An 18,960-nucleotide genomic window follows, 5' to 3' on the forward strand; every position below is an offset into this window, starting at 1 on the left:
CTTCCTGTATGAAATACTATTTACAGTCGTTACTGAAACGTTCATAATTACACAGTTCACACTTAAAAAGGCAAGTCGATAGTCACAGTATTTGAACGCAGTCATTAAGTTATTAAAGATTATTTTCTGCTCGTCATATTACCTCAGAAAAAGTTCTTAATTTTTACTCAAATTACTGTAAGTCGTATACTGATGTGGCGTAAATAAAGAAATACAGTTCAATACTCGAATAGAAATGAGTTCTGGTGATTCTACACATTAGTTTCTGTAGAAGTTCAATATTATTTGAAGTAACCTAAGTTTACACGTAATGACATATTCTGGAACGTTAAATAGTTGATATTTGCACTTCAATAAGTTCACTCGTATTATATTCTTAAATGTCTTTAGAATTGGACTGTAGTCGCGACGCGATGTACTAAATATAGTGCGACGTCTTTTAAAATTCTGTCGGCGATATAACTTCGCGTTCCGGAAATACGACGGAAAGTACTTTCACCGTGACTGCGCGAACATACTGTACGCGGGTCGGTCTCTCCTCTGTCTCACTCACACACAGCTGTACACTCGTCCTTGTACTGGCCTGCTGGCTGGCTGGCCTTGACATATATAGATACCAGCGCTGGGAGGGGTAGCATCTCTTGGCCATGTGACCGTGAGTGCGTAATTTCGTTGAGACTTTAAATTATTATAACTCAACAACCATGGGATGAATTAATTCAAAATTCACAGGGATTAACTTTTATGACGTCCGCTACAATTCAGCGTTTGTCCCGTTGAAATTGGTTAAGGCGTTGAAAAGCTGGTAAAAGAAAAATTCTTTTCGAGAAATATCTCTAGGGGAGGTGAGCTTCGAGAGACAGGTGACGTCACTTGACTCCGCCTAGTGCACTCGTAGGGTCTGGCACATACTGGAACATTCTTTACATAGATGTTCGTACGTCGGTCGGATCTTTTATGCTGGAATAACGTTTCTTTCGATTAATATGGACCAGGACCTAGGCTTTCCTGGTACAATACATTTTTGTCAAACTAGTGAGAGGAATAATCTCTCGTATTTTTAAAGTCTCGTTTTCTTCATTCTTTCCCATAGAATAAAATAAAGAAATCATGACCCGAGTAGTTTGTCTTTTTGCATGACGATTTGTGCATTCAGAGTGTGGTTTATTATTGTATTTGTCTTTTTTTCTTGGCTTGAAATATTTTTGTAACTCTCCACTAGAGCTCTGGTTGTGAGTAGGTATCAGTTAGTGCTGCTTTTTGTGATACGATGCAAGAACCAGTTGTGTATGGTATATATCTCGTTTGAAAGACAATGTCTCTATCTTTTATCTGAAATATGTATCGAGTTGGTTTGTTTCGTCATAAATGTTATTCTCCTCTGTCAGGTTCTTCCTGTTCCTTTGGGTCTCGCAGCAGCTACATCAGTCTGCGTGACGTGCCACGCACAATGACAAGCTCCAGCTGTAGTTTGACTGACAGTAACGGTGCTTGAAATAGTGGATAATTCAGATGAAAGTTTAGTCGGAAGTACTAGTGATAGCGTTAGCAGCAGTGATAATGAAATAGATGTAGCTGTGGCAGATGCAGAGATAAATGATGAGAGTGCCGATAAGGAAGAACCAGTGGAGTACAGTAGAAGTCCGTTATAGTGAGAATTCATAACGGCAAAAAATTTACTCGCTATAATGGATTGTCGTTATATCTGACTTTTTTGTAAAAGTCGAGAAAAACTGCATTTATATTGAAATCGGTATGAAACGGCAATGGGTTTGTTCAAAACTTTCGTTTTTGTGGATGATGTCCACATTACGGCTTGCTCGTTTGTTATTTTTCGAAATCCGATATTATGTGAAAGTGTGTGTTTAATTTCATTCTGAAAAACTTATAGTGTCACTCCAGAGGCCTCTGTGGCAAACGTTTCAGTTTTCTTCTTCAAACAGCATCACCTTATAAGTATCATGAAAATGTATTTCAAGCACATGTAGAGAAATGATAACCTCCTCGCTACAAATTTACATGGGAGCAGCTTTTCCGAAATTTAACTAGATGCAAGAAAATATAAACTATCTTCTGAATCAGTGATGTACCTTGCCACATCTTGAGGTGTATCACATTCTACTTAATTTCAGTATGTAACAGTAAAAATTAAGCGATCATTAATTCAGTCTTTATTTCTAACGAGTTAACAACGGCTAATGACCATGTTATTTACGCATTTATTACGACAACATGTTATCGTCTTTCATTTTGAATTTTCTTTTAGAGAACAGCAGTGGACGGGCATTACTAATAAACTCCGACATCGCCTTCGAATGTCGACGAGAAAACTTGCAATTGTACATGGCGACAAAACTATGTTCTGTTTTTGACATGCTCTATTGTGGAAAATATCTAATTCCCTCTGTGGGAACTTAGAATTTTCCGTTCAAATCTATACTATACCGAAGATCGCATTTTGTGGCAAATGCTTCAGCTTTCTTATTCAAACAGCGTCAACTAACCTAACTTAACCACGTATGTAGACCTACCTTGAAAATGTATATCAAGAGCCAGTAGAGAAATGATAACCTTCTGGCTATAAATTTACATGATAACAGCCTTTCCTAAATTTAACCAGACGACAAAAAATATAAAACTCTGAAATCAATTATGCCCTCTGCCATATCTTAATTAATTGCAGTATTTAACTGGGAAACGTTGTTTTTGATAATATCTTAAAGGACTTTGTGTTCGTTTCTACCTCATTAGGATTGCTTCATTGAACAACACTGTAGATTTTATGGAACTTATTTTTACTACGATACTACGTGATGTTTTACGAAGTGTGATCAATCAAGCAGAAATAATTTTCAAGACTATTTCCATTTTATATTCTGTTGTTGTACTTTGAATTCACTTTATATTATATTTGAGCAAACTAGTTTGCACATGTTTTTATTAGTTTGTTGCATAAGACCCGCAAGTCTTCGACTTGTTGAAAAATAAGGATGGATAAATAGACAGTATACTTTTTAACACAGTTTCATTGTTATTAATATGATTTTAAATATGAAGACGTTGATGTTGATAAACTTATATGATTGCCAATTTTTCTTAAAACCCTCTTTTCAGCTGAAGGTAATGCAGTATAGAGTCGAAACTAGCACTGAATGAGACATAATATGTTGTAATTACATCTACACAACAAAACTGTAAGGCACTAAATAAGGTAGACCCAAAAACTTTTAATAAAACGTTGTAATCTTAGTTCAATACAGACAAACAATGAAGTTTATTCATTTAAAAGGCTTGTCAGTTTCAAAGTAATTTCATTTTTAACATTGAAGACAAAAGTTTTTGCAAGAAGTGAGGTCAATTTGTGTAAATTATATATATATATATTTACATTTCTTGCATTTCCCAAATAGTGTTTTTAAAAGACATTGACTTCTTCCATTTTTACATTTTATCAGTTTCTGATTTGAGTTTTGTAATCTACCACGTGATTTTATGGCTGATGAAGTCTCAAATAGAGACAAAACATGTCCCTAAATGTTTTTAATTAAATAGTTCACTTGTAAAGTTACATGTATTTATTGGGTGGACCAAAACCTAACATTGTATCTTAGTTTTAACTTCTCAATACAGATCTACACGATGAAGTTTGTACTATCTGATTATTAATCAGTGTTTCATGATTTGGTTTGCTGCCAATAAGGATTACCATAAGTGCGTATTTCTCAGTGGTATAATTGCCTGGAATTAGAAAGTTAAAGTTAACTGAATGCCAAAACAACTCAAAACCACAGTTTTTTATGAGCATGATTTTTTCTTAAGAACATTTTAACATTCACAAGATCATTCTTGCTTCAGATTAAAATGTTTTTAACTACGGTATATGTTTGTTATTAGCAGTCTACTGAAGATGATCCAGTTAGGATCAAAACATGTATAGATGTGACAAATGTGAAATTTCACAATTTCAACATTACCATATTGTAACATGGGGTGAATTGGGTCTTTATCCTGAATTTTAATAGATTAGAACACAACAAGGAAACATAGTACATACCTGATTTTTGTATCATATGAATGTGTCAGCCATCCAGAATGAAGATGTTAATTAGGAAGTACTTATCTAAAGTAATTTAATTATACTAGTCTTATAAAATATATTTTAAAAGTTTACATTCAAGTTTGCTCAGACAATTAATCCTTTACTGTGGCTACTTAAGCCAGGAATAAACACAATTACATTAGAAATACAAAAATGACCTATTTAGGAATAGTTTGTTTTGGTAGCCCTGCATTCCTTGCACCACCATCTACAGGTGAATCATCAGCCTGTCTGTTGGTCTGAACAAAAAAAAATACACCCAAATTTCTGGAGAGGTGAAGTATTCTTATTGTTTGTATTTGGAGTAAAATAATGCAGCTAAAAACTTGCATTCGAAAGCGACGTGACAAGTAAAAAAATCTTGCCTGAACTATCACTTCGTATGTTATCTGGTTTGTAAGCAGAGTCTTCATCACTCATCTATTTCTGAACCCACTTCTCCACATCCAGGATATCACTATCATTGAGCTGACAGTGCAACATACTTGGTACGCCCAGCAGCCGGCACACTGAGGTCGTGGCAAGGAGAAACTACCCTTTTTATCGTTTCAGTTTGAACTTCCTGATAACTGCTACATTCTAGTAGACACTAGATAAACTGCTACCTCCAAGCAAGGGACGAGAACTCTGTGGGATACGTGGAACTGCCTATAAACTTGCCCGAAAATCACGCCTGTGTGGTATACGGGCTCCGTTCACAACCAGCAAAGCAGTGCGCCCGTATCTCCTACAGAAATAATGTTGAAAGTGTTAATTTTTTTAAAATTCACATTATAACATAATATATTGAATAAGGAGGATACTCTTTAATAATATATCAATGTTATAGTGACTTAAAGATTACCAGTACCACATTTCTGTCGCATATGGATTGTAAACCCCACCTACAAAAAATAAAGCATGCAGCTGGAGTGTTGTAACACCTATCATGACAATAGTCGTGTTTTTCAGACTCAAACGTCTGAAACCATCTCATCAACCAGATCACGTTTCAGACGTCGTTTTTCTTCGAAACGGACCCCGGTTTTTTTTGCCACTTCAAAAACAACCACTTTACAGTACTATTACGTGGTGAAGTCGCCTCTGGATAATGTCTGTTGAAATTATGTAAGCATTTTTTTCTCCTAAGTCTTTTCCTTTAAAAAATACATCTTATTATTTATTGTAGACTTATGTTTTGCATTTTCACTTTATGTAAGCCCTCAACTGGCTGGCAGCGAGCGAAAAGATTCGGCCTAGAGATCCCCGTCCCACAGGAACCTAATTCCCTGGAGCATTAGTAACAGCGTTGCTGTTATACCATTTGATCGTGTCAGCACAAGTAGTTGTCACTCATAACAGTGATGGTTCATTTTGGCAGCATGCTGTCACTGAATTCTTTATTAACCCATTCGAATCTCAGGTTTAAACCTAGCAGAGGTAGTCTGATACTCCATGTTGTAGCAGTGTTTGATGAGCTCAACTGGGAGGACTACAGTCTCTCTTATAACCCCAGACCAAACACACGGTGTTTGTACTCTGCAGTATAAGAGGCATGTGCATAGTTCTTGACCTTGCAAGCATGAGCCTGACTCTCAGCTGTTAACATGATGAGACATTTATCATTGCAACACCGTATTTTCGTATGTAAGATATTTTAAGTACAAGTCGGCTCGATGAGTACGCGATGCATTTGTTCAGCAATTTCTTGGTGAAGTGCCACTTCATGAGCACATATTCACTCTGATTTCAAGACCTGTGTGCCGCCATCTGAAATTTGAAGACCAGCGTGACACCATATGGCGGCACGTGGCACCCAACGTGTTAATTAAGGCCACAGCTGTTTCCTTCCTAATCCTGTGCCTTTCCTATGCCATCGTCGCCATAAGACCTATCTGTGTCAGTGCGACGTAAAACAAATTCCTTAAAGAAATTAAGTCAAATTTCAGAAGGGCCCCAAGTAAATTTATAGTGAAGACGTTATCAATACTGTACTGGACCATGACATATGTTTTCATGATACAGAAACAGTTAAGTTAGGTTAATCTGTATCATTTGCAACAGAAGCCTCTGTGGAGTGGTACTACAGTATTACGGCTTTTAAAAATGAAATTGAACATCCACTTTCATTTAGTGTTACAAGTGAAATATGTAATGCGAGTGGAATGTATTTTTTTTTTGAAGTCTTTGTTTGTAAAATACAATATGATGTTTTATTTTTATTGACCTAACCTGTACTGTATAATGTTGTAACATAGGCATTTGTAAATAGTAGAATTCTGTCTATAGTTCCTGGAAAGATCCAGAAAGTTACATAACTTTTGTACAAGGTGTGTTACTTTGTTGGTATGTGTTCTAGAAAGTGAGTTCTGTCTATTCTGGAAAAATACGACTTTCGCGATCATGCGTATTCTAGAATATTAGTCAAAGTTCGCGATCGAAAGTAAGGTTGTGATTGGTGAGTCTAGGTGGCGATAGGGAACTCGGGCACGCTGATTGGCTGCCTCCAAGGCAGTGTCGAATTAATTCTGTATCCTGAATTCTGTCGGTCTCGGTTTATCTGTCTGCGAGCAGCCTATCTGGTTGACGTCCCCCGGCTTCGGGGACAGCACTCTGCTCGGGTAAGCACTCCTGAATTCCGTTCCTGTTAAAATTTCCGTAATGTTCCGATTTGCTTTTTATACAGGAGTCTGCCCTAACCTCGCCTAGATTCACCAAATTAGTTACTTATGACGCCTTAGTTTTTCAGCTGGACATACCTGTTCGCTCTCCTCCGTACCGGTTGTCACCTCCCAAAATGAAAGCCCTGAAGGCTATCATTGATCAAATGCTCGCTGACGGAGTGATACGCCCGTCCAAGTCAGCCTATTCTTCTCCCATGTTTCTGGTCCCTAAACCACAAGGTGGTTATCGGCCTGTAGTGGACTATCGGATGTTGAACTGTAAGGTAATCTGTCCCACTTCCTGATTTGCACTCTTGTTTTTCTTGGTTTGCCAATGCAAAATTTTTCACCACTTTCGATTTAAATCAGGCTTATTACCAGATACCCCTTGCCGAAGAATCCAAGCATCCCACTGCATTTGCAACCGATTGGAACCTATATGAATTCGAACACGTCCCTTTTGGCCTAGCAACTGGAGCGGCTGTCCTTACACGGTTACTAGATTATGTCTTATCGGACATTAAGTTCAAATTTGTTTATAATTACCTTGACGATCTCGTAATTTTTAGCGAAACCTTCGAGGAACACCTACTCCATCTCAAGGAAGTGCTTGAAAGACTGCGTAAGGCAGGTCTAACCCTCAAGGCATCCAAGGTTTCCTTCGCACAACCCCAGATGTCCTTCTTAGGACATATCGTGTCGGGGAGGGGTGTCTCAATCGATCAGTCTTGTACTGCCGCCATCCAGAATTTTCCCCCTCCAAAGGACGTCAAGGCTGTAGCCAGATTCATTGGCATGGTGAATTTCTTTCGCAAGTTCATTCCTAATTTTGCTGAACGTGCAGCCCCATTAAATGATTTGAGAAGAAAGGACGCCAAATTTGTGTGGGGTGATGCCCAACGTAAAGCCTTCATGAACTTGAAATCTGCCTTATGTAACGCTCCTGTACTGGCTATGCCAGACTTTTCTAAACGCTTCATTCTTCAGACTGATGCCTCTTCCTCTGGCATATCCGGAGTTCTTCTACAGGAATTTCAAGAAGGGCGTCGTCCTATTTCTTATGCTTCCTGTGCCCTGAATCCTGCTGAGCGCAATTATTCCCTTTATGAGCTGGAAGCCCTCGCTGTTGTCTTCTCCTTAGAACGCTTCAGAATGTACCTGGAACATCTCCCTTTCGATCTGGAAACTGACAATCAGGCGTTGAGTTGGGTACTGGCCAAGCCGCGAAAGACCGGTCGTCTAGCACGATGGGCAGTGCGCATCTCAGCCTTCCAATTTGAAGCCCGCCACAGTCGTGGCACGGAAAACGTTGTGGCTGATGGCCTCAGTAGAATGTTCCATCCAGACAACTCTGACCCTCAATCCGAGCCAGTAGACTCATCTCCCGAACAAGTATCAGCTTTTGTCAATGTTGTTCTCACTGACTCTCCCTTCCTTTTCAAGGATATTGCCAAACATCAAGAGGATGATCCTGAGTTAAAGGCCATTGTCGACAGGATTAAATCCGGTGAGCATGTTAAGCCCTATATTCTTAAGAATGGTGTCTTGTGTTGTCCTGCTCGTGGTCGCAGAGACCCCAAAATTGTAGTCCCAACTAACCTGGTCCCGGCTCTCTTCAAATACTTTCATGAATCCCCAGTGGGCGGTCATCTAGGAGTTTTCAAAACAAGAGAAAAAATCCGTAATCACTTTATTTGGAAATCCATGGATAGTGAGATCCGTACCCTTGTCAAGTCCTGTAAGACTTGCAACATCAGTAAACCTGCTCCGAATACTCGTCTAGGTCTCTTGTCTTCTGAGCAAGCTTCTCGCCCCATGGAAAGACTGTTCATAGACTATATTGGTCCTTTCCCGAGATCTCGGAATGGTCATCGTTTCATACTCGTGTGTGTTGACGCCTTTTCGCGTTTTACGTGGCTGTTCCCCACTCGGATGGCTAATGCCAACACCACCATCTCGTGCTTGAAACAGATATTCGCCTCGTTTGGACCCTGTCAGTTCTTGGTAAGTGATAACGCAAGAGCCTTTACTTCTGCCCAGTTCCGGAATTTCTGTTTTGATCTATCCATTGCTCATGTAACCACTACCCCGTATTACCCGAAGCCCAATTATGCTGAGAGAGTGAATCGTAACCTGTGATCTGCCCTAATCGCTTATCACTCCTCAGACCACTTCAAGTGGGATTCCTCATTGAATTGGTTGTCATTTGCATTTAACACTGCTGTCCATGAAAGCCACAAGCAAACCCCTGCTTTGTTGATGTTGGCTTTTACTCCAAATTCTCCTCTATCTAACCTATGGTCAATTAATCTTCTGCCCGACGATGCCAGCCCAGAAAAGATCCGAGCTAATTGACACCGTGCACGAAAGAACTTGAAGGTTTATTACGCTAAGGTGCAGTGTAATTACAACCACGGGCGAAGACCGCACGATCTCTCTGTGGGTGACCAGGTGTTTATTAGAACACATCCCGTCAGTAGTGCTGCGGACCATGTTATCAGTAAGTTGGCCCCCAGATTTCGAGGTCCCTGCACCATCTTAAAGTTCCTTACCCCGGTGACATTATTGGTGAGTGATCCCGAAAGGAAAAGGATCAGCAGAGTACATCTCTCCAGATCAAGGTACCTTAAGTTTGGTAGGGAAGGGTAAATACCATTGTTGGTGACCTTGTAGATTTAGTTGTATGTTATTCGTAAGAATTTAGTTATAAAATAAGTTTATTGTAAGGTTATTTATAAGGTTTCAGTTACGGTATAAGATAATAAGTTTTATTGTAAGTTAGTTGTAAGTAATTGTATAAGTGAATACTTTAGGCATCCTCTAGTGTAATCGATTTAGTATTATAAGTTAGATAAGTTTTAGTTTAAGGTCACTACTTGGAATTTTCTTCCTTTTATGGTCAGGTTTAGGGCACCCTCCTGTAGTTTCTTTTCACCCCCACCATAATCTTGTCACGTGAATTGTAGATAGCAGTGCTTACCCCGGGGCTAGTGCCCTAATATCCCTGGTGTGCGAGGGAGAGTCCCTACTGCATACTTATTAAGCCACCCATCGGGTGACTCTACGCGAGATCTTGAGCCCAGCAGCATACTTTTAACTCAAAGTATTCCCCTGTCTGCTGCGGTTTGTGTGTGTTACAGTGGCTGCAGTGACCAGTTTCTTTGGACAGCAACCTGAAGTGCCAAATTGGGAGGCACACTGTGTGCCTTGGGCGTCAACATCCGGCACCACTATCCTGCGGGGAACATCCTATTGGTGGCAGGTGGACTGGACGGTGTCTCACCCCGGCTTATTTGGTGCAAGAGATCACTGAACTGCATCTCATTTAGGTGTCGGGTTTGGACTGACATTAAATGGAGGCTGGCGGCAAACGGCCGTGTCGGCAGCCGCATCATCAGCAAGAACCTGTGGCCTAGCTGTGCTGTGACTGTTGTGGGAAAGTAGTGCAAAAGTGTTAGCAACAAGTGAGAAGTTTTGGTATTTCTAACATTCGAAGAAAGTATGGTGTACATGATTTGGTAGACAGACTACAAATTGTCTAATCATCTGTGAAAGAAGGCATTTTGAAGTGCAATGTGACAATCCTTGTGGATTTTGTGATATTTATTCAAGAGGTGGATCTATATTATTTTTGAAAATTATGTGACAGTTTGTGTTGTTGGTTATGACAAAATTAACTTCAAGAAATCAGGTGTGTTAAAGTAATTTACCTTTACTATCGGTACTGTGTGAAAACGTTCTATCGCTTGCTCCCCAGTGAGGTCACATTATTGGTCGAGCAGGGCTCGACTTTCGGGGGAAGGAAGATGTTACAAGTGAAATGTAATGCGAGTGGAATGTATTTTTTTTTTTAAGTCTTTGTTTGTAAAATACAATATGATGTTTTATTTTTATTGACCTAACCTGTACTGTATAATGTTGTAACATAGGCATTTGTAAATAGTAGAATTCTGTCTATAGTTCCTGGAAAGATCCAGAAAGTTACATAACTTTTGTACAGGGTGTGTTACTTTGTTGGTATGTGTTCTAGAAAGTGTGTTCTGTCTATTCTGGAAAAATACGACTTTCGCGATCATGCGTATTCTAGAATGTTAGTCAAAGTTCGCGATCGAAAGTAAGGTTGTGATTGGTGAGTCTAGGTGGCGATAGGGAACACGTGCACGCTGATTGGCTGCCTCCAAGGCCAGTAATTCCTATATATAGTGAGCGAGGCAGTGTTCGAAATGTATTCTGTATCCTGAATTCTGTTGGTCTCGGTTTATCTGTCTGCGAGCAGCCTATCTGGTTGACGTCCCCCGGCTTCGGGGATGGCACTCTGCTCGGGTAAGCACTCCTGAATTCCGTTCCTGCTAAAATTTCCGTAATGTTCCGATTTGCTTTTCATACAGGAGTCTGCCCTAACCTCGCCTAGATTCACCAAATTAGTTACTTATGACGCCTTAGTTTTTCAGCTAGACTTACCTGTTTGTTTCCGAGGCATTCCCGTTTTGTTTCACTAAAATATGTATATTGTAGTTTAATAGTATTTCCTTTGGGGTTTGCCTCTGATAGTTCTGTATCACTTTAGGTACGCTAGATTTTGGATAACCTGTAAATTGCATTGTACTACTGCATTGGAAACTAGATGTACAGTTGATTTGTAATTTGAATTTACACTGCTACGAAAAACCTATGTATAGCACTGAACTTATAGCTCGTTAACTTGGAATGTATTTGTAGAATTATCTTGTAAATAATATTTTTAAAAACTAAGGATCACGGTGATTCATTTCGGAATCCGCTATCTAAGCCATGTCCATGCCTTTGGTAGGTTCCCAGCCCTTCCATCTTCCCGTTTTGTCGTTCACTAGTTGGCCCTACTGATTTTTACGTACTTATTTTGTTGGAGATCCGCGTAATGCTAGCTACTGTTTTTCCGAGTGTATAGTATTTTCTTGGCTCAAGTGGAAACAGGTCACTGGAGTCCTCTGTGATAAAAAGATGCCTCAATATCTAAAGGCAAAAGTTTATAAGAGTGTGGTACGGCCAGCAGCGATCTATGGGACTGAATGTCGCCCCATGACGAAACAACAGGAGCAAATGTTGACAACCATGGAGATGAAGATGCTTCGATGGTCCATGGGGCTGACCCGATGTGACCACATAAGGAACACGGACGTCCGGCAAAGGTTTGGTGTCGCGCCCATCATAGACAAAGTGAGGGAAGCCCGTCTCCGCTGGTACGGCCACGTCATGAGAAAACAGGATGACTCAGTTGCCAAAACAGCGCTCCACATCAACCCAGAGGGAACAAGACCACGAGGAAGACCGGCAAAGAGATGGACTGACAACATCAGGGCAGACATGCACAGTGTTGGCTTAACACCAGAAGATGTCAACGACAGACAGAAATGGAGGAGATGTAGCAAAGCAGCAGACCCTGCAAGTCGGGATTAATGCTAAGAAAGAGAGAGTATTTTCTTATATAGTGTATTGTACTCTTACCTTCCCCTTTTAACTGTGTTTGTGCCTTGTTTGGTGTCACCACTGTGGTAGAGGTAACATTTAGTATCCGAATTAGAAAAATAACTAACAGAGTAAGCTTCAGTGTGAAAGATGGCAAAACTACAGTAAAGGGGCCTCAAACCGCGATTTTGACAGTTGTACTAGTAGCGCTGGGAGGGAGCGCTGATGGGAACGACAATGCTGCCAATTGTTGCTTGGGGATCCTTTCTATCCTGCAGTATTTCTTGCATTTTACAACTACTAAATGACCTTTTTTCTTGCTGTGCAGACAGTATGCGCCGCAGCGATAGAAAAGAGCCTCTTGAAGGGAGTGTGGCCCCGAAAGGGCCACTGTTTTCACGACAGAGATTGGCCTGGCTGTGCAAAAATGTGTAAAAACTAATAAATGACCTTTATTCATCATTTTTTTCTTCTGCAATGCTTGGTAACAAAATCTTGATCTCATCCTAGGTGTCGATGATGTCATCCTCTTCCATACGTGAACCAATCACAGTTGTAAGCATTGGAGTATGGCGTCTAAAACAGTATTTTTGTTATAAATATGTTATAAAAGTAAATGTACTTCTAGGGGCGGGTTGGTTGGTCCCCTGGCAAGCGTATTGAACACGTCTCTCGTCCATGATCATTTTAAGGTGAAAATAGCAGCATTTAAAGTAATATTATATGTAATAATCCTTGAGGCCCCTTTACTATATTTCTACTGTGAAAGATTACCATTTAATGCTCATCTTAATGTGTGCGTGTGTGTGTGTGTGTTTTTTTTTTTTTTTTTTTTTTTTATGAAAAATTGGATACAATGACAATTCACGATGTGAGTAACTTTTTCGTCGTCGTGAATTGTCGCTATAATGGACTTCTTCTGTATTAGTAAAGTTTGTATTCTTTCTTCTTTGTCTCTGTTACAGGATTTAACAGGAGGCAGTTTTGAAGAGAACCTTAATTCCCTCAATCTGGTAGAAGGAGAAGATTACGTACTCTTCAGTTGAGGCTGGCTCAAGTGATAATTGCAGCTTTCACCAACAAGAGAACCTTGAGAATCTTGATTGTCTGGAGTGGCTGTCAAGTGATTTCATGGGCAAAGATGACAGAACCAATGCAATTGCAAGTTTTGAATATTTTCTTCTGGTTCACTCCCTCCATGAATGACTTCCCTTTCGAACATGTTCACGTATATAAATCCCCAGTAACTGATGTAGGCACCATGTTCGGAATACCTCCAGCCTGTCGAAGTTCACCGTGAGAAGTGTCTGCTGGAGTTCCCAATATTGACTATCCAAAGTATCATACAGAATCTTCAAAATTGTGGATTTTTCTTGATAATATTGTATGTTTTAGAAAGAAGCACTTTGAGAAGTATTACCCTCTTTTAAGACGATAATGTTACGCTGATAGCACGAGTTTGGCACATCTGTGAGGCGCCAAAGCCGGACAGTAACTGTTGGAATTTGTTTTAGAAAGGGGAATTCCCAAAGGCAAGACTCTACGGGTTTGGCTCAATTCTTTGGGAATCTTCAGTATGCGCCCACAGCGTAATCGGGGGGTGGGGGCAGAGGCTACCATTGCTGCTGATGTGAATTGCTGCGTGGAAAAGAATTGTATTTCCACGTGGTTTCTGTTCACAGCATCTAGATCATGATAATCAACAACCACCTGACTGCATGAAGGATATGAACGAGAGAAAAACGCAAAGTGGAATGCGTGAGTGAGATTATCAATAGTTTTCAAAATTAACATGTTTTGCCAGTATCGTACATATTAATATCATTCATCATACTAGCCTCAAGCTTCTCATATGCCCTCATAATTGTCATACAGGCTGCAGTCTATGTTTCACACGCGTAAAGGAGTTTTGGGAGGATAAGTGTCTGAAAGAGGCACATTTTACTCCGGAGTCCACTATTCTTCTATCAGAGGCACTATTTGAGTAAAGCAAGCTGTGGATATTCGCTGAAAGTGCCACTTTTGTTTCTCGGACTGGGAAACCAGGATACTTGAATTCTGTCAGCTGTCCTACAGGGTCCGGCAGAAACAATCTACCACTTTCAACAGTTGGTAGTGGAGATAAAAAACCAATCGGGGTAGCGTGTAGCAGTAAGGATGCCATTTCAGTTACCATGGAGCCTTGGACTGCACTTTCATGATTGAACCGTATTTCAAACGTGGTGACAGTGTGGTACTACTCAGCGGAAGTTTCGACAGCAATTCAACATTGGGAGAGACAGAAGAGTAGCAGAACGGCACACAATTCGGAGGTACGGCAAGTGCCACGAATAAGAAGACACCAGGAAAGTCGAGGACAGTACAGACGCCAAAAAACATTGAGAGAGTACGGATTGCTATTCAGGCTATGACTAAGCCTCCCAGAAACAATTCTTTACCAACTTTATCGATTTATTGGGTGAGAATAGGGACATTCTTCCCAACCTGATAATGTCGGATGAGGCACTCTTTGAACTGACAGGCTATGTCAACAAGCAAGACAACTGGTACTGGAGTAATGTGAATCTACAAGAACTCTATCCATAGTGCAAAGGTCACGGTTGGTGCAGTGTTTTGGCTTTCAGGATTATTAGACCCTACTTTTCTGAGGATCAAGACAGAAACACAGTCACGGGGAATTCATAACGTTACAGAGGCCTACTGACGACCTTCCTGATTCCTGAATTGGAGAGACATGTCGTTAATTTGACAACACTCTATTTCCAGCATACCACTCGAAATACGATGCCAACGTTATGTACGATTTTTGCCGGAAGAATCATCTCATATTACGGTACTTCAAGAGTCAAATGTTTACATTATGTATCCCCAACTTAGAGACTTTGAGGCGACGCATTCGTGAAGAGGTCTAGGCAATTCGACTTGAAATGATGGTGAAAGTAATGGACAACCTTTGTCGACTCCATGCGTGCATCGCAAGGGACGGTGTTTATCTAAAAGATGAGATTTTCAGAAAAATGAAAATAAAACCTGAGTTGTGTTATTGTATCATAAAATGGCATTGTGTTACCTATCAGTTACCACTCTTCCCTATTTAGTGTCACTATAGCACTATATGTCCCGTGCACGACATTAAACTGCGTCTACCGGGTGACAATAGAGTAATAGAGTATAACTGGTCCCCCACTGCCAAGTGCCAACTGCTTCCCTGGAGGGTGGAGTCCTTGGGGTGGGAAACTGCCCCTAAAGGCAGAAGAGCCACTGGACGGCCAACGGCATAGGATCAGTAAGCCAAGGTGAAACCACCTGATTATCATCCCATGAGTGCATCATGCAGAGTCAAGAAATGAATACTGGTATGCTGTGCGACCCGAGTAGCAATCGGCGTCAGTTTGGGTCCGGGCCGAGCAATGTGAAATGTGCGACCGGACGTGCAGAGGTGAACGATCAGGCCTCGCATGGTAAATCTGCCACTGATCGACCAAATGCAGACCAACTTCGCAAAGGTAAAGCACTAGCTACATGGAATGTGAAAGGGTTACTTTAGACGGGAAAACTTCGCATTGTAGAAAGAGAACTAAAGAAACATCAAATAGACATTTGTGGACTGTCAGAAACTCACTGGAAAGGATGTGGGCATTTTGAAACAGATGACCATGTAATATACATCACCGGGCCAAATGATACAGGTCAGAATGGTGTCGCGTTTCTTGTTCATAAGCAGGTATCCCAATATGTTAAGAAATACAGATCTATCAATGGAAGAATACTGACCCTCACTCTCAACACCAAACCATATACACTACACCTGATCCAGGTATATCTACCCACTATCGCTGCAGACAACCAAGAGATCGACGACTTCTATGCAGACATTGAAAATACAATAGCATCACTTAAACCAAGAGGTGTTAGCATCATATTGGGAGACTTCAATGCAAAAAGTAGGAACCACCTCGATGGACAACCACTTTTGAGAAACTGTAGGACAGAATGGTCTGGATGCACGTAATGAGTGAGGCAATAATCGGTTGATACAGTTTGCAACCGACAACATTCTTTTCATTATGAATGCCATGTTTAAACACCACAAACGTCATCTCTTTATGTGGACCTCCCCGAATGGGCATTTTAAAAACCAAATTGATTACATCCTTGTCGATAAAAGATGGAGAATCTCCTTCCGCAATGTGAAAACAAAACCTAGTGCCGAATGCGGATCGGATCATCGTTTAATCTGGGCCTACCTTAGAATCAAACTGAGCAAACCAGTCGTCAAAATAAACCTGAAAAAGTTAGCGGCCCCTGAGCCAATTGCTTTCCAAGAAACACTACGAAGCACTGGGCCATCTGACCTAGAGGGAAATTGTGACATGGCTTGGAAGAGAATTGAAGAATGGATCACAGATGCAGTGAGTAAGGTCCCAAAGATGAACACTAGTGAAGCGACAACACTGGATGACTGACGAAACTTTGGCACTGGTTGAAATGAGACTTAACATCCAGCTCACAGTTACTGATCCAGAACAAGGACAACTGATGAAAAAATGAACAGTGATATCAAACACGCTTGTAGAAGAGACAAGAATGAACACATTAAGAAACTGTGTGCAGAACTAAAGGCACATGCGACCAAAAATCACAGCGCAGAACTGTACGACAAGGTGAAATACTTAGCACGAGAGTTTATGCCTAAGACTCAGATTATTAAAGATGACCAAGGGAATATCATCACAAATGCAGCAGGCATCACCAAAGTATGGAGAGAATACTGCATCAAACAGTTCACTGATGACCCACAACCAATGCCAGGTCACCAGAACCCAACAGACTTTGAACCAGTGATCCTTAGAGAAGAAGTCGAACATGCAACAAAAAAGCCCCCGAATCGGAAAGCACCAGGCCAAAATGGAATCACTGCTGAAATCCTAGGTGTCGACATCCTCCACAAGTTATGTCAGAAGATATGGACATCTGGAAATTGGCCGGACCAGTGGTGCCACTCCGTCTTCGTACCACTGTTCAAGAAAGGTTCTCCACTTGACTGCGCAAACTATCGAACGATAGCCCTCATCTCCCATGCCAGTAAAATCATGCTCACGGTGCTGAACGAGAGGCGGAAGACCTTCTTACTTCCACAAATCTCAGTGGAACAAACCCGGTTTGTTCTGGGCAAAGGAACTCGTGAGCAGATCCTAAACATCCGACAGCTCATAGAGAAGACAAGGGAGTACAATATCAAGATGTTCCTATGCTTTGTGGACTACAAGAAAGCCTTCGACAAGGTAAAATGGTCAAAGGTTTGGGCTATACTCATTGAAATGGGAAAGCTGAGACATTTAGTGTACCTTATTCAACAATTGTACTCTTCGAACACTGCGACAGAGTTAATGACGACTTCTCAGACATCTTTTCTACTAGTGCTGGAGTGCGACAAGGTTGTATTCTCTCCTCCCTCCTATTTAATGTATACAATGAGTACATTATGAGGGAGATTCTCGAGGACTGGAGTGACGGCATCACAGTTGGTTACATGTTATAAATCTCATTTTTGGTTCGTATTGAAAATTTATAGTTAAAAAAACAATAAAGGTGATGTTTAATCCAACTATTCAATACATTAATTTCCACTTATAGTGGTTACATAAACATACTATCAGTTAAATGGGACATGTTTCACCCTCAATTCAGGGCATCTTCAACCTTAAAACAATCTTCAAGAGTACACCTTATATTAATATCAAAGCTAAAAGTTTAGCCACTTACTAAAATTCAGTATATAAAAATATGAGAAATGATACATTATACAAACATGTTGATGGAAACACTGTCAATGATTAAACCATAAAAATATTTTGTCAGAGACTAAAACTTATTCTGTTACAAAATTTCTAGTTAAAACGGTTCATTAAAATGTTAGTGGGAAAACAGTGTGACAATGATATAATGCCAACGACACGAGGGCGTGAAGAACAAGCACTACAATGAATGTCATAAAAACAATATCTTCAAGGCCACTGATGAAATCACGAGCATAATGTGAAACTGAAGCAACAGTTGAATTATTGCAGTAGGGGCCTTTAGCACCGGTAGGCAGTAAAATTGACTGAGACCCTGTGTCAGTAGATATTGGAAAATGTTCTCTGTGAAATGAAATGTCGTATGACTTTTAGTGCCGGGATATCCCAGGATGGGTTTGGCTCGCCAGCTGCAGGTCTTTCTATTTGACACCCGTGGGTGACCTGCACGTCGTGATGAGGATGAAATGATGATGAAGACAACACATACACCCAGCCCCCGTGCCATTGGAATTAACCAATTAAGGTTAAAATCCCCGACCCAGCCGGGAATCGAACCCAGGACCCTCTGAACTGAAGGCCAGTACGCTGACCGTTCAGCCAACGAGTCGGACATGTTCTCTGTAAGAGAAGGAAAGGAAAGATTAAGAAGTTGAACGCAAGGCGAGAATTCTGTTTACGATGTTAGGAACAGATGAGGACTTACATGTTTGTTGATAGCTGTTATTTGCTATCTACTGTTGCGTTGGTAGCCACCTTCCTGTTGGCTCTGAGTCTCGTGTTATAACTGTGCTGCAGAGGCGGTAGCAAACTCGGAGGTGAAGGAATAGGAAAGCGTGGAAGGGAGGAGAGGATGGGTGGAGTCAACTGTGATGAGGCTGAAAAAGGGACGGAGTTATCTGTTTTGCTGGAAGTAGGCCTAATATCCGTAGGTATGGGTGGAGCACTAGGGTATGTATAATTAAATATATTAGGT

At 40.7% G+C, this 18,960-nt stretch overlaps 1 protein-coding gene across 1 annotated transcript in view; it reads left to right on the plus strand.

The window, feature by feature from the left end:
- Nucleotides 1-13,270, plus strand: part of LOC136884851 (queuosine-tRNA galactosyltransferase) — a 99,535-nt gene extending 86,265 nt beyond the window's left edge. Inside the window, exon 8 of the mRNA XM_068230009.1 lies at nucleotides 13,152-13,270. Within this exon, the coding sequence (XP_068086110.1) occupies nucleotides 13,152-13,232 (81 nt within the window). The 3' untranslated portion in view covers nucleotides 13,233-13,270. The remainder of the gene's footprint in view (nucleotides 1-13,151) is intronic.
- The last annotated feature ends 5,690 nt before the right edge of the window (nucleotides 13,271-18,960 follow it).

The sequence above is a fragment of the Anabrus simplex genome, chromosome 13 (assembly GCF_040414725.1).
Source record: "Anabrus simplex isolate iqAnaSimp1 chromosome 13, ASM4041472v1, whole genome shotgun sequence".
Classification (NCBI taxonomy): Eukaryota; Metazoa; Arthropoda; class Insecta; order Orthoptera; family Tettigoniidae; genus Anabrus; species Anabrus simplex.